We start from the raw sequence: 15991 nt of genomic DNA, 5'->3' as shown, positions 1-15991 counted from the left end.
GGTGTTTAATTGGCAATTGAATCAGTTATTTTGATTTCATTAACACGTTTTTTCTTTCCTTCATATGTTGTTTTTGTTTTCATATTTCCATATTAACTTCAGAGCACACTCTCCAGGTATTAATTCCCTAAACTTAAGGTGATTTAACGCTGCTTTGAAGTAGTAAAAAGTGTGTATGTCTGTGCATAACTGTGTGTGTGTGTGTGTGTGTGTGTGTGTGTGTGTTTGTGTTAACTGCGGGCGATGGTATCTGAACACGTTTGAATTTCTGATGTTCTGCATTCCTCTTATACCTCAATAGCCGGCTGAGGTGAATACACATGGAAACTCCAACGTAAACAAAAAGGAAGAGCATCTTCATGCAAATTGTTTTTTCCTTCCCTCTTCCTGTTGGTGGATTTATTTGTGAACAAAAGAAAATAAATAGCCTGCTGCTTTATCTGCAGCTTCTATCACAGGAATGCATTCTAACCTGACTCCCTCTCTCCCTCTCAGTTTGTTTCTCGACCAGTACAGAGCCAGCCTGGTTGATGCTATAAGGAGATTACTGCAGCCAAATGTAAGTGTCTGTGTGTGTGTGTGTGTGTGTGTGTGTGTGTGTGTGCGCGTGTGTGTGTGTGTGCGTGTGTGTGTGTGTGTGTACTGTATCTGTCTGTGCTTATCCCCTTCCTCTAAATCACCCCACTGCTCTCAATAATAATTAGGCCTCAACCAAAACCCTATACACATCAATGGTCCGACAGGATTAATATCATGTAATGCTTTAATGCTTATTATGAGCAACTTGAATGCATCACTCTGATCTCCAGCGCTCTCTTGCCTTCCCTTCATCATAAATCGAGGGAACTTCTCCCTTTTGGCCCTTCAGTAGGACCCCACGCTGTGACAGCCAAAGCAAATGGGAGGAAAAAAGGAAAAGGCTAGAAAAGATAGGGTTGAGGTTTCTATTTATCTGAGAGAACAGGGATACGTTTTAAGTACAGAGGGGCCCAGACGGGGACAGGGAGTATCTGTTTATGAAACAGAGGTGAAACAGCTCCAAAGGGAGAAGAGAATCAGAGAAGAAAGAGGAGGAGGAAAGAGGAAACATGGGAAGGGAAAGGGAGGAGGGAGAGAAACTGGAATTATGAAGACACTGAAAGAAGGACAGGGAGGAGAGACGTGGAAAACACGTTTCATGTAGTAGCCGATAAAGCATCTTCTTTGAATATTTGATGAATGTAGGACAAGAAACATGCAGGTGAAAATGTGGTTTCAGTTCACTGTCAGGTTATTAAAGGATCAGTTCATACAAATCACTAAAAGAGATCTCAATTCAACAAAAATGTTGCCTTTCTTTTTTTTTTTAAGATTTATTTTTGGGCTTTATGTGCCTTTATTGCAGAGACAGGACAGTGTATAGAGTCGGAAATCAGGGAGCGAAAGAGTGTAGGATGACATGTGGCAAGGGGGCCACAGGTCGGAATCGAACCCGGGCCGCCTGCTTGGAGGACTATAGCCTCTGTATATGGAGCGCTCGCACTGAACACCAGCCACCGGTGCCCCCGAAATGCTGCCTTTCTGAATAATCATTAGAACTTTCTGTGAAATGTTTTTACCACAACTTCCTTTAACAAAACACATAGTCCCTATGAAAACTGCTGACTGATTATAAGCACAACTGTGACACTGTTTCTGGAACGAGATGTTTTTGGTGTATTTCTCAAATGTCTATTTTTTAAATTCAGCTCTTTAAATGTCATTATTATCTTTTTTATTGGAATGATGGCCTAAGTCTCAGCTTAGTTTAAACACAAAACTGACAGCTTGCTTAAAGCACTACAGGTAAGTGAGGAAACACATTCTTTTGTGATTTGAGTGAACTAAAGCTTAAAATCTTGTTTATTATCTTTATTAGAAGAAGCAGTAATAAATGAAACACAAGAATCTATTATTCATGTTACTCAGCTGATGTTTTAGACCCTGACAAGCACATCCTGGATATGAGCATCAGTTGAGTACAGAAGCTGCAGCGGTCCAGTGACAGACGTGACATCTGGCCATTGTTGTACATCTGTGTGTTAAGTCTCTCTTCATGTCTCTCTCTCTTTAATCCAGAGGAGATAATTCAGGGGCTAATATGATTTGAGTGTCGGCCATCAGACTGCCACTGCCACAACAAGCTTTGCCAAATATTTAATAATTTGCTAAGCTGATTAAGCAATTAACAAAGCAATTAATTGTCCCTTCTAATGGCTCTAATTTGTTGTTTCTGACAAAGGTGGTCCATCCGGTGGGCTGGATCCCCTTAATCAGCTGATTAGTGCAGTGAGGATTTCTCTCTGTTTGTTTGCTGTGTTTTTTTTGGTTTTTTTTTTTTAGAGAGAATGCAACTGGATATAAAGATGAAAAATCATCTGTCACATGCAGTGATCCTGTTGTTTTCACTGCCTTTTGTTTTCACTTAGCTTATGTTCTGTTAGCTTGTGTATATCAGCGTGTGTATTTGCATGTGTTTATAAAAGCATCCCTCTTTGCTTCATTTAATTAAAACAATAAAAACATGATCAACACGAATTTAAAGGGAGAGCTGAAGGATTTCAAAGAAACTTTGAACTTGTTGGTAATCCTCTTAGTGTTTGCAGGATGTCAGTGATGCATGTTTAAACACAAAAACACTCTTTCATCTCTCTGCTTTTCACACACACTTGAAGGGTACATGTAACCAACAAGAGTAGACATTTCAGACGTATACACGTGTCCACAAACTATTGTTGGTTGATAATCTATAGATGTGGCAGTAGTAAGCACCTTCTTCACTCAAGTAGAAATAGTAACTCTTTTGTGTGGGAGAGTTCTGCTGTAACTTGCTTACTGGAGTAATTGAAGAAAAGGTACAGGCCTTGAGTTGTACTCTTAGAATAAAAGTACAAAGTACCCCTCTGAGGGATATTTTTACCCGCTGCTTCTGGGCAAAACTACTCTCACATTTTGTGAACAAGACTATTAAGTCGAATGATTCTTCATAAATGTCCCTTCTGTTGATGCAGTGTCTCATGTTAAATGTGAAACCTGTGTGATGTGCGGCTGGCTGCTGCCGATGTTTTTCCTCATTATGTTCGTTTTGGATCATTGTAGGTTTGCTACGTAATGAAGGCTTTTCCACTCTGAGATCACCTGTTGTGGTCCTGTAATATCAAGTTGATGTTGAGTGAAATGTTTCAAATCTTGAGTTGTGTCATTTGAGCATCTTTATAAAACATAGCTTGACTAAGATCAGACCCATAGAGAAAATGTTTTTCAATACTGTTAACAAACAGAGCCTGTAGGTGCGGGTTTGGCGTTTCTAAAATGTTTTTATGGTTATTTAATTAAACCATTAGAGACTTGACTTGGATTTGCTGCTGCCTGCAAAGACTTGAGACATGACTTGGATATGCAAAGAGTGTCTTACTGGTACGCCCTCTAAGCTGATGGTTGCCTTTGCTTTTGTAGTTCTTAAAGAGGCTTAAGTATAAGTTTGAGTCTGTTACCTGTTGAACTCCTCAAAGGAGCTTAAACTTTGCCTCATGCTTCAATGTTCAAGTCAGTTGAATTTCTTGCTGTTGAGAATCTGACATGCAGAGAAATGGTCTTTTCTATGTCTTGTTGTCACATCCCTTTGGATTGACATTGTTCTTGATGCTAATAATGAGGTGCACAGTGGTGTAAAATAAAGAAAATATTTATCTTCAGAATGATTTAAGCCAAAGTAATGGGCCTGGAATGAAAATGTAAGTACAGATATTTGTGTTATATTGTAGGAATTGAAAGTAAAGATACCTGAACACTCTACCTAAGCACAGTAACATAGTGTTGGTACTTTGTTACTTCCCTCAACTGATCACCACAAGTACCTGCTGAAAAATTCAAATGTCTGTGTTGTTAAGAAGTTGAACATCAAATGTTATGATTAATGAGGGCCGGAAATGACTTTGAGAGTACACCATGAAGCACTTTGTACTATTTGTGCTATCCATCCCTAAAAGCACCCACTCTGTGCTTCTCTCTGCAGGGCATGGCGTTGGTGTTTGCTCCTCCGCGAGGCGATACTCTGACTTTGTTCTGTCAACTGGCGCAGAAGGTCGGACTCTCCGTCTCTCAACACGAGCAGTATGATACTCAGGTCATGGATGTTCATTTAAAGGTAAGAGACTAGTTCAAGATTTGAAAGACTCTCAGACAGTGAGCATGACTCTGAAACTACGTAAAGACTTTTAATTTCTGTTTTTTTTATTGAAGTGAAAGAAATGATCATATTAAACAAGCAAATACATTTAAATAATGAAGTGTGCAGGCAAAGTGCTCATATGGTCAGTAACCAATAGTCTGTGCTGTCCTTAGTAGCGTGAAATCTGAGTGTGATTTTCTCATGTGGTCGATTTAATTTCACTAATACAGTTTGACATCAACTACCGTGTAATCATTTTTACTCTTCAACTCAGCCAAGAAGCTTTTCTTTTCTAAGGTGACTTACACTGTTTGAAGCAAAGCATAAATTAGGATTCTTCTTTCTGTTCAGGAATATATGGGCTAGTTGAGACAGCTGACGCTTGAGCCAAACTTTCACAAAGGTTATTATATCTGAGCTTAGTATTAAAATGGACTTGCATGGTGGGGCGCCAGATGGCCTTGCGGTTATGTCGAGTGCCCCATGTATGGAGGCTGTAGTACTCATTGCCGTGGCCTTGGGTTGGAATCCGACCTGGGCCCTATGCTGCATGTCATCCCCCACTCTCTCCTCCCTACAGTTCCCCTCTCTTCAGCTGTCCTATCCATTGAAGGCAAAAAAAAATCTTTTGAAGAAATTGACTTGCATGGCAGTCTAATTGCCTTTTGAAAAAAACTGCAAAATATGCATCTACTTAATAAAAAACAGCAGAAAATCTAGTCCTCTTATGTACACAGAGATTTACTAAAGATGTTAAAAAACACTTTATGAGTCACACCAAAGCTCAAACAAGCTGCCTTAACCTGGCACTGTGAGACAGTCAGAGACAGAGAGAGAGAGAGAGACAGAGAGACAGAGAGACAGAGGGGGAAGGAGAGAAAAGTGATGGTGAAAAAAGAGAGAAAAAGAATGACAGAAAGCACATGTGTTAAAAGAAGTGGTGTCCAGCTGTTAACTCAATTACACACACAGCTTCAAAAGAACAGGACAGCAAGGAGGGCGCTAAATTGCCTCACACGCATCCCCTACGCCGGTGGGACAATTGGACAGACTGGCCATTAAAGTGCCTGTTAAAGTAGCCTGAACCTCAGCATGGGGAATCTCACTCCTTCTCTATTTGTCTTCTACTCAATTTTGCGTTCACAATCACACTCTTTCTGTATTTAACTGACTCTGAGTCGTTACAAACCACACATACAGGAGGAGTGCACAATACAAAGGGGACTGATTCAAGGCAGGTTGAAGACAGGTTCAGGTCACATTGTCACACTCCACACCTTCACACCACTCTGCATTGTGAGGGTCTGCTGCTACTAATGTCATGAGAACGGAAAAAAACATCTGATTGTTTACTTCCGGCCTGTTGATGGGGTTTCAAATCTTATAGAAAGCATCACTGGAGTATGAACATCTCAGAAAAAAAAAAGAATGGAAAATGAAAAGTAGTTTGTTAATAGAAACAGAAATAAAAGTGTTTAAAATTGGAATATGAGCGATGAAATTTAAACTAAATTCATATGCAATAGACAAATAAAATTGTAATTGTTTCTCTTAGGAAAGCAAGAGGGCTTGAAATGCACACTTCTGATTATGTTACACACACACACACACACACACACACACACACACAGTAGGGTCAGGTGCTGCGTGTGGATTTGAAGACAAGTTGAAGTGCCCCCCTCACATCTGAAGGTGATTAAGTCTCCTCTGCTTATCTTCTGATGAACACTCTGAACCAGCCCTGTGTGGCTCTTTGTGTGTGTGCTTGTATGAGGCTGACTGACCATTGAAGACACACACACACACACACACACATACACACTTACACACACCCTGTGCAACCAGCAGAGAAACACGCTATATCACAATCCCACACAGACCAGAAATCACTCAGACAGCAGATTGGCTAGACATTACACACACACACACACACACACACACACACACACCACATGATGATATCACAGGGAAACATACACTACCACTGTGCAAACACACACACGTATACTTGACACACACACTGACACACACACACACACACACACACACACACACACACACACATCCCAATGAGCAGCTGCCGCTAATTTGCTCTACAGATTAGCTTTCTTCAGCTATATTTGCTTTCAGTGGGCGGACCAGAACACAAGAAAAGTGCATATCAGGACCGACAGGGGAAGACACACTATGGATTTTCTTTCACTGAAGCTTAAAACAATCAAAGGTGTCTCCAACAAAAACAGATGTATCCATTTGGAGGCAAAAGAGACTAAAAAGCCGCTTTGTTAATTTTTTATTTTTTTTATTTTTTTTACTCAATCGTTGCTTAAAGTGACCAAAGCATGCTTAATCAAGTGCCCACTTTAAAAAGTGACTTTTTTTTACCCTTTTCTGTCATTTTACCAGTCTTCATTTTAATTAGCTGTCATTATTTTTATTATTATATGCATTTATTGTAATTTGTTATAAGTCTGTAAAATTGATCAGTAATTTATATACATTTATATGAAATTATGCAAAAATAAACATATATTAAATTAACTTAACAATAGCTTTACTCAAACTTTATCATTAGTTTAACTGTTTAAACTGGCACTAATTAAAGAACTGATTTATTACACTGACGGAGGATATGCATTGTTTTTAATTACCAGTAGGTCAATGGGGACAAAGAATCAAGACGTTTAAAAATAAACCATTCATTACTAATGTTTGCAGGCTTGTATGTTAAATAATCATTTCTTATTCAAGGAACGTGTACTATAGTACATTAAATCTTCATAAGGGATAAAACAGTCCTCTTAGTCATTTTGTCAGAATTACAATACATTTTAGTGTGAAGCGTGTACTACAGATCTTTGTAAACCTTCAAGCTAGCAGGAGACTCCAACCAAATCCAGACTCACTGACATCCTAAAGCAACATCATCATGTAGTTGGTTGAGTTTCCAAATGTGTCATTTAGGCCCAGTTTACTTCTTTTCATGCTCCCGTAATGACTCACAAGCTCCTCCATCTGGCACAGAGGCTGTTAAACAAACGTAGCCCACATAGCTGTGAGTACACTGGCATCCCTCACTGTGCCAGATCAGACACGTCACATTTTATTTTGTTTGGAACGTTCTGCCTGTCTCAATGTTTGCTTTGCATGTGTTTGTGTGAAAAAGGGACAGCGAGCGGGGAGCGTTTTTAGTAAATTCTTTACAAACCATTTCTGGACCCCCGGCTCGCTTCTCTGCAGTTTTTCCAAACATGCACACACACACACCTCCAACTTCTTACACACACACACACACACACACACACACACACACACACACACACACACACACACACACACACACACACACACACACACACACACACACACACACACACACACACACACACCAGCAGGCAAGCCCAGTGTGCAGAGGTTGGGCTTTGTGTGTGTGTGTGTGTGTGTGTGTGTGTGTGTGTGTGTGTGTGTGTGTGTGTGTGTGTGTGTGACAGAGAGAGAGAGGCATGTGTGTTAGGCGTGTGCTGGGACGGGCAGACAGGGCTAGCGCGTTATCCTCTTATCCCCACTGTTGTGGAATAGAGAGGCAAGCAGCTGGAGGGACTGCAAGCAGCCTGATAATGCCAGCGCTATTTTCTAACCCGCCATCTTAATCTTGTTACTCAAATGGTTGTGAAGAGAGAGTCATGAATTTTAATTTCTCTCAAACACACACACAGAAACACACACACATATGCAAGAGGGTGTGTGTGCACATGTGTAGATCCCCCGTCTCTCTCACATGCATAAATAGTATCCCCACTGCGTCAATGCACTCACACTCTCCTCCTCTCTGCCTCCTTCTTTCTGTCTCCTTCCTTTACTCAAGCCCCTTCCTCCCTCCCTCTTTCTCTAACATATCTTCCTCCACCCGACTCCCCTCTCTCTCCCTCCCTCGGCCCCCCCCCCTCTATATCTTCCTATTTCCTACATCACGACCCACTTCTCTATTTATTCAAGCCTGTCCTTCTATCCTTTCCTCTACTCGTCTCTCCATCCAGCCAGCCCCTCATTCTCTGTTTCCTAATCCTGCTGAGAGAGACCCCAGACATCCGGTTCATCCATCCCTCCCTCCCCTGTCTCAGAGACCCCCCCCCCCCTCTCCACTCTGTTCTTCCACCTTGTTCACTTTCTCCACAAGCAGGGTGAGACTAAAGCAGGAAAAAAAGTAGAAAGCAGAGAGGAACAATAACAGCACGAGAGAGAGAGAGAGAGGGAGAGAGAGAAGCTGGGGCGAAACTGGCAATAAAATAAATGACTTGCACCTTGGAAAAGAAAAAAAAAACAGAGGAAAGATTGTGGGGGGAAGGTGGGGTGGGGGTGGGGGGGTCGGGTTGAGAGCCGATTTAGCCAGCCACCCATGAAGCTGATTAGGCAGCCTGCGATCAGGAGGAACAGCTTTGCTTGTTAAACTTTTCACCTCTGCGAGCTCTTAGCCCTCACCGTGTTAAGGCCCCCCCCTTCCCCCTCCCCTCTTCATCCCTCCATCTATCGCTTCCTCGCTCCTTCCGCCTGGTAGAATTTGAATGTGAAAGCTGGCCGTGGTCCCCTTCGCAGGCTTAGCACAGAGGGGCAAGCAGCTGCCCCTCCACACCCAACGGACCCCATAGGCGGTCTTCTCTCTCTCTCTCTCTCTCTTTCTCTCTTTCTCCTCTCTCTCTCAGGAGGTCAAAGGTTCACCCACTGGTCGCTGCCTGCAGGAAGATAACACACATGAAGGGCACTGGGGGGGAAAAGAGAGGGGGCCAGAGGAGATATATGTATATATATATATATAGAGAGAGAGAGGGAGAGAGAGAGAGAGAGAGAGAGAGAGAGGTGGGGGGGGGGCAGTTTGTAACTTCAAATAACTTGAAATAGAGAAACTGAAAAAGTGCAGAAATAGAAAGTGGCGTAGAGGCAAGGATACTTTCTCAGGCAGGGGTGTGGGAAAGAAGTGATGAGAGGTGTGTGTCAAGCATTAACTCAAGCATCTTATTTTTCTAGTGTTGAAATATTGTGGACTTTATCACTAAGAAACATTCAGGACCACCACTCTCTCTAACCTTTTTTTCTTTCGTGTCTATACAAAAAAATCCCCACTTCAACGCACTTCAAGATTACCTGTTAGAAGTCTTTCACTTTGCTAAGTATCTTCCATGTACTCAAGCTTTCACATAGGCCTACACGTTTGTTGACAATGTGTTAACATGAAACTTTAGTTGGGTTGAACAGATTTCCAGGAAGGTCAAAATATTTTCCTTTATGTCTTTTAAACATGCATTCAATCTTCATATCAACTCCTTAGGACCCACACAAGAAAGGAAAATGATACGTGTAAAATGTGAACATGTATTTTTTTATTTTTTTTTTGGGTTGACACTGAATAGCAATGTGACTGACTGAGTGGCCTGATATTTTTGATTTAGGGATTTTTTTTTTTTTTTTGCAGTTTTGTCTACAGACCTTTAAATAAACTATCCAGTAGGTGTGTTATCATTATTGTAGTTAATATATGCAAAATCTAATTTTGACAATCTCAGAGCAGAGCCTTGCACTCCCCCTGAGATCTTTGACATCGCCCCTATTAGGGGGCCCAGGCCCAAGGTTGACAACTTATGAATTTGCTGCAACACTTACACATTGAATAAAAAACTAAACTGTAATTTAAGGATGCCCTAAAAAAAAAAAAAAGAAGAAACAGAAATGAAATGTATTAAGGTGGTTTAAATATCAGAAGAGGGGAGATATTTTTTCATAAAATGATGACTATTAAATGTCAGATAAAATTCAGTCATGCAAGAGTAATCCTTGATATTTTCTTAGACAAAGTATTATCAATGAGAAATTCTTACATTTCTTAAATGTCCGAAAGGTCAAAAAGTGCAGGCTTAACTAAATAATTTTATTGTATATTACCTTTTACTCCTGAAGGCACACTTGTTGTATATCAGACAAAAAGGCGTTTAAGTTTGCTGCTCCCTTTTCTTGGAACAAATAACAAAAACACCTGAAACTTAACGAGCTGCTCTCATTGGATGCTTATATGAGGATGTTAAATGACTTGAAGGTGGACACATCTGACTGTGGATGTTCTCCCTGATATATGGTTGCGAGCGATCTTGAAAAATATTTGTTGTTTTATATTTTTTTCATGTTTAAAATCTTTATTGTATTTGTGCGCAAAGCTGCTCATTGTTTGTCAGAAACTCTGTAACTTGTTCTGCTGCCTGTCTTGGCCAGGACAGGACAGTTTTTCCCTTGTAGTTTTAAACCCGTTTTATAACATTTTGACATCTCAAGACTACCTCAAAGAAAGCTTTATTGACACGCTTTCTTTAAATCTGTAATGCGAACAGTTTTCATTTGCATGGAGGATCACTTCCACAGCACCTACATGCAGCTGACGGGACTGAATTATGGGTCAGTCTGAGTTCCTGTTTGTTGTGATGAAACCTTTTCACACAGTCCTCCCCTATCCAGGTCTCACCACACTGATGAACACACACACACACACACACACACACACACACACACACACACACACACACACACACACACACACACACACACACACAGTCAAACACACACACAGTCAAACACTTTGGCATGAGCAGAGCCAGTAAACTCACTCTCGTAAGTCTCTGATCATCTCTCCAGACGCTGAGCGAGCTGATTAGCTGGTTCATGTCCAAACTGCCAAGTCTGCCTAATAGGGCACAGTATGGGCTGCACATGGGCACCACACATAGCTGTGTGTGTGTGTGTGTGTGTGTGTGTGTGTGTGTGCGTGTGTGTGTGTGTGTGTGTGTGTTCCATTGAGTGTTTGTGTGAGCTCATTGCATTTGGAAAGAGGTCAGTTGCTGTCATTAAATTGACCCAAAATAGTCTCTCTTTTTTTTTTTTTAGGAAAAACAAAAATTCTAAAATGAAAATCCAGAATTTTTTGCTTTTCTTTGAAGTCTTACAGTCTTTAACAGTTTTAGACTTTTTGCTGGAAATGTTTTTGTAAGAATTTATCAGAAACAAAACAAGAGGATTAGTTGGCAAAATTACTAATCTGAAGTTAATATTTCGATTTTTGTTGTTGTATTACTTTGCATTTATATCCTTGAGAGTTTTATTTGTGTTCGTTTGTACTATTGGTGTGGTCGTGTCTCTGTGCCATACACCTGCAAATAGTGAACAGCAAAAATATAAAGAGAAAGACCAACATAACTCTTCTACAGAGTTATGCACTGTTATTATTTCATGCTAGCTCTCCACATGCATGTTAAAGCTCCAAAAAATCATTTTGGTTGTCATTTCTTTTTATTAATTATATAACTGTTGCTGGTAAATTTTGAGTGGTGAAATGACTTGAGCTTGTATAGCACTTTTAGCCTTCTGATTACCAAAAGTTCTTTTTACACTGCAGGTCACACCTATTCACACCCTGGCTGCTTTGTAAAGTGTCCATCAGTATTTACTAATGCATTCATAAACATCCATATAAGGCCAACGAAGCAGCAGGTAAGTGTCTTGCCCAAGGACACATCGCACATGTGTCTGCAGTAGCTGGTGATTGAACCCCCGACCTTTCAGTTGACAGAAGACCGACTCTACTCTAAGCATCTGAGCTCCATTAAATGCTGTTAATAGACATAATCTTGATCTAATCGCTCATTAAAAAATGATCATCGCAGGGTTTTCAATTAAAAGTTGACAGACCAATATTGTACTGTATATCTCAGCATTAAAATACCAAAAACTTTCAATGAAAATATTTGAAGTACAGAGGACCTAAACCATGGTCAGCATCTTTAATCCCCTAAACAACAAGTCAACTGTGATGCTCTAAACTGAAACATTGAATAAACAATTGAGTCTGCGTGGTTGTGTTTGTTTCAGATGCTAAGTGAAGGAAAAGAAGCGTATGACGAGAACATCCACTACCCTCTTCTCATCACCCTGACCAAAGGACCTCGACCTGTCAGCCTCACTCACTGAACCAAAACAAGTGAGCCCACAGCTCCTCAGAGCACCTCTCCACATGCTGTTTGATATTTTAGGTGGAATGAGGTTATGTGAACAATTCAATCCACAATGTTTAGTTTGATCTGTAAATCCAGTTGTGGGGATATTTGAGGTAGTTTTCCCCACATTGATGCTTATTTTCAGAGTGTGCATGGATTTGAAGAGTATTTGAGCGTGCATGTTTTGTATTTTGGAGTTTTGGTGAGGCACAACCAAAGGAAGGGCAGCAGAGGGGGAAACTTTAACTGCAGGTGAGGAGTAGGAGAAGAAGAAGCAGATCAATTCTGACCTCCGTTTTAACCATCTTTTATTTGCCAAACAATTCAAGTCAGACTCTTGAATGATCACTAGGTCAGTTTGCCCTTTAATCAGTTGGCCAGTCTCTGAAGTGGTTGCCTAAACACTTAATCTCTGCTTTAATCAGCCATGCAGGAAAGTGAAGCACGCTGCCAAACATCACCTTGCCAGCTGGTCAGGTATTCAGCCAGTCAGCTTATCAATCACCTCAGTCTATTACCCACCATCACTCGAGCCAACAAGCCAGTCACTATTTCAGTTATTTAATGGACATTTCCTGAGTCATTCCTCCCGTAGGTGTCAGGAATTCAGTCATTAACCAGTCAGTATTAACCTCTGCCTCTGTGTTTCTGGCCCCAGCATGGAGGCCAGCTCTGATTCAATAACTGTCACACACCGTGGAGCCGCTCACACTCTCCTTTGTGTTTCCTTTATTTCTCTTTGTTCCCTTCCACACAGCGCTAATTTTTTCCTTCTATACAACTCATTCATCGCAGCCAGAGGTCAGTATTAAAGGACTTCTTTTGTGCTTTACTTACAACAGAGCATTAACATATTACAGCATGTTCAGACTGTGGACCGAATGTTGCTGCACAGGAGCTACAAGCTTGCAGAGTTTGCAGCAATGTCACCATGGATACAAGTAGTTTGATACATCACACTGTAATTTAATAATACACTGATTAATGGAGTTTGACACTGTTCTTTCTTACTCTTTCCTTAACGAACATGTTCCACTGTGTCCGCTGAATATCAAACATATTTGCTAACAGAAGCGATGTCTCGAGTTGCCTGATGGGTCAGAGTCAACAGTCAGAGTCTGTGGCAGCTAAAGGCTTGTAAAATGTCCCCGCTTGAACACATGCACATATCGTTTTATGAGTCCTACTGCTCACATTTTTAGACAAGTGACCCAAATACTGTGGAATAGATTTTTAAAAAGAGCTGATCTCTTTCATCTTTTCATTGTTTTCTTCCTCTTAATGGTCTCTTACCCACAATGACCACTGGTTCGCTGACAATCTGCTCCCTTTCTTGCCTTGACCGCAGCTTCTTGTCCAAAGTTCATGCATACTGTGTCTATTTTTGCCCGAGCTGCTCTCATCTTAAAGTGCGATATTCACTTCAGAATGTCTGTAAAGGAATATTGTTTATCAGCAGAAAAGAAAAAAAAAAATTAAAGGTGCATTTGTTTGATAAGTCTTTAAGTATTACCAACATTGTTTTTTTCTTGTATCAGCGCTCTTCTCTGAAGCAGAAGACGTGTTATGGTTTTTTGATAATATTCTTTACAGATACTGAAAACACACACAGACAAAGATGGCATGCTGTGCTCACTAACTATAAGTGAAGATTAAATGTCTGCTACTGTAATTTTCAAATATGAGCTGCATCTGTGTGTTAGTATGCAAGTCAAAAACAGAACAGGCCGGCTGAACATCTTGAAACAATGTTAATAATAATAATCTTTAAAACACTAGTATTACACAGGCACATCCAGTAGACGTGTGTACAATATTATTTAAAACTTCTGAGTTCTTGAATGCTACCCAGTCTCTTCACAATCTTGATAGCAAAAACTTCCTCACATGCCGGACTTTTTCATGGACCATTTGCTTCTTGGCTGGCTTTTTTTAGAAATCAGCTAAAATGACTTTGTCACTCAGGTGTTTCCACACACATTTATATATTTCCAGTTTCTCGTGGTTTTAAAGAAACATCAAGTGTCACAAGGTCTATCGAGCCTCAAATTGTGCTTGTACCAGTCAAGTGTTTCCATATTTCACTGTGATAAATACCTATTACTTCAGCCTAGAAGCTTTGCAGTGTCTCTCACTGGCTGCTATTTACTGCACATTCCTCATGTTAAAAAAAATAGTAACAAAAAAAAAAGAAGATATTTCCTACTGTATGTGTAACTGGCACAAAAGTGAATAAGTTTGGTTTTTATTTAGTGGTCTCAACGTTCTCAACACTTGCATTGAAGTGTAAAAACCTTCACATTGCAAAGGTTTAGAAGTGTATTTAATTTCATTTTTACCCGTTTGCTGTAAATCTGGGATATCTGTGAGCTAGCAAAAAAAAAAATACCATCCTGACCGTGACTGTGATCTGTGACTTCATCACTGTACGATGTGACATCACCACCATTAAAAGTGATGTCACGTCACAACAGTTTGGTATCAGGCAGCATTGTTTATGTTGAAATCTGCTCTGCATTGATGCTTCTCTCTGTTCATGACAAAATCTCCACTTTGTGCCCGAAACTCCGCCGTGTCTTTACATTGTGGTGCAGTCACTTCTATTTTGTGATATTAGTGCTGTGTGTTTAGATACTTACCGCTTCTCACTGTGACGGAAACAGACAGTCAGCAAACCACTGATTGTCAGTATTATTCAGAAACAGTCTGCATATAAAAATCCACACTGGAGGGTCTGAGATTTACCTTCAGCAAACATCATACAGATAAACCTCATTGTGTGGTGTGTGAGCTTTCAGCTTAGCTTTTATTTCAATCAACTTATTTTTAGAACTGTTGCACATTTGCTTAAGTTCATCCTACTCTGGGTCAGATTCAAACGTGATCTGTTTACTCAGTTTGAGGCCTTCTTCCCACACTGAGATCATTTTTTGACCATGACTGACAGAATGTTAAAAATCGTCTCACTTTGGGAGGAATCATAATTATTTACAATTATCCTGTGTTCTGGCTAAAGCTGTGCTGTTTGTTCGCATGGTCTATTATAATTGCTTGAAATGTTTTTTTGTGTATGTTTTTGGGTTTGACATAAGGAACATGAAACTATTGAAATAGTCTTTAAAGAATTCCAGTTTATTCAGTTTTGGGGGACATGTCTTTAAATATTGAGTTTCATTAATCAGTTATTAAGTTTTCTCCGCTTTAATGGTTGATTGTTGTACTTTGCAGTCCAAGGGTGGTTTTGTGAATGAATAAAATAAATACATTTTCATCAAGAAATGTGGGACTTTGGATTTCTTTATCCTTTAAGATAGTGCCTTTTAAATGTACAAATCACAATTTTACACATTAGCCTTACGCAATAGCATTGTTGTAATTAATAAAACCTTGTTTAAAAATGCCATAATTACATAATTATTACAAAATGCACTTTCTAAGCTTAGCAGTTCCAAGTTGGCAACTTAGCACTTCCATTGTCCCCTAGGGAAAATTTGTCTTGGACTCAAAGTGCTGCCAAACATTCAGCTGTTACTTTATACGCTGTAACTTTTCAGATATCTATACACTCTCTGTACTGTATTTATTTATTTAATATTTTCTGAATACATATTTATTATAGATTGCTGGTTGTAAAAGTTTCTTGTTTCTTATGTTTGTGTTCCAACATTAAATATCTAGTGTTAAATGTTCACAGATGCTATGAAGTTTAATTCAGGGCCCGGATGGCTGTGGCCTGTGATTCTAACACAATGGCCTCCTGCAGGATAAGCTG

The 15991-nt window shown here is 40.0% G+C and overlaps 1 protein-coding gene across 2 annotated transcripts in view; it reads left to right on the top strand.

Moving 5' to 3' along the window:
* camkmt (calmodulin-lysine N-methyltransferase) overlaps window positions 1-15498 on the top strand; it is a 107954-nt gene extending 92456 nt beyond the window's left edge. Inside the window, exons 10-13 of one of the 2 annotated variants that reach the window (XM_020650239.3) lie at window positions 496-559; window positions 4034-4165; window positions 12095-12203; window positions 12977-15498. In XM_020650239.3, the coding sequence (XP_020505895.2) occupies window positions 496-559; window positions 4034-4165; window positions 12095-12193 (295 nt within the window). In that variant the 3' untranslated portion in view covers window positions 12194-12203; window positions 12977-15498. Of the gene's footprint in view, window positions 1-495; window positions 560-4033; window positions 4166-12094 lie in introns of both variants that reach the window. The other variant, XM_020650238.3, reaches the window with a different exon arrangement.
* The last annotated feature ends 493 nt before the right edge of the window (window positions 15499-15991 follow it).

This window comes from Labrus bergylta, chromosome 10 (genome assembly GCF_963930695.1).
Source record: "Labrus bergylta chromosome 10, fLabBer1.1, whole genome shotgun sequence".
Lineage (NCBI taxonomy): Eukaryota > Metazoa > Chordata > Actinopteri > Labriformes > Labridae > Labrus > Labrus bergylta.
Note: the sequence above shows the minus strand (reverse complement) of the source record. Positions and strands in the feature narration are given on the sequence as shown.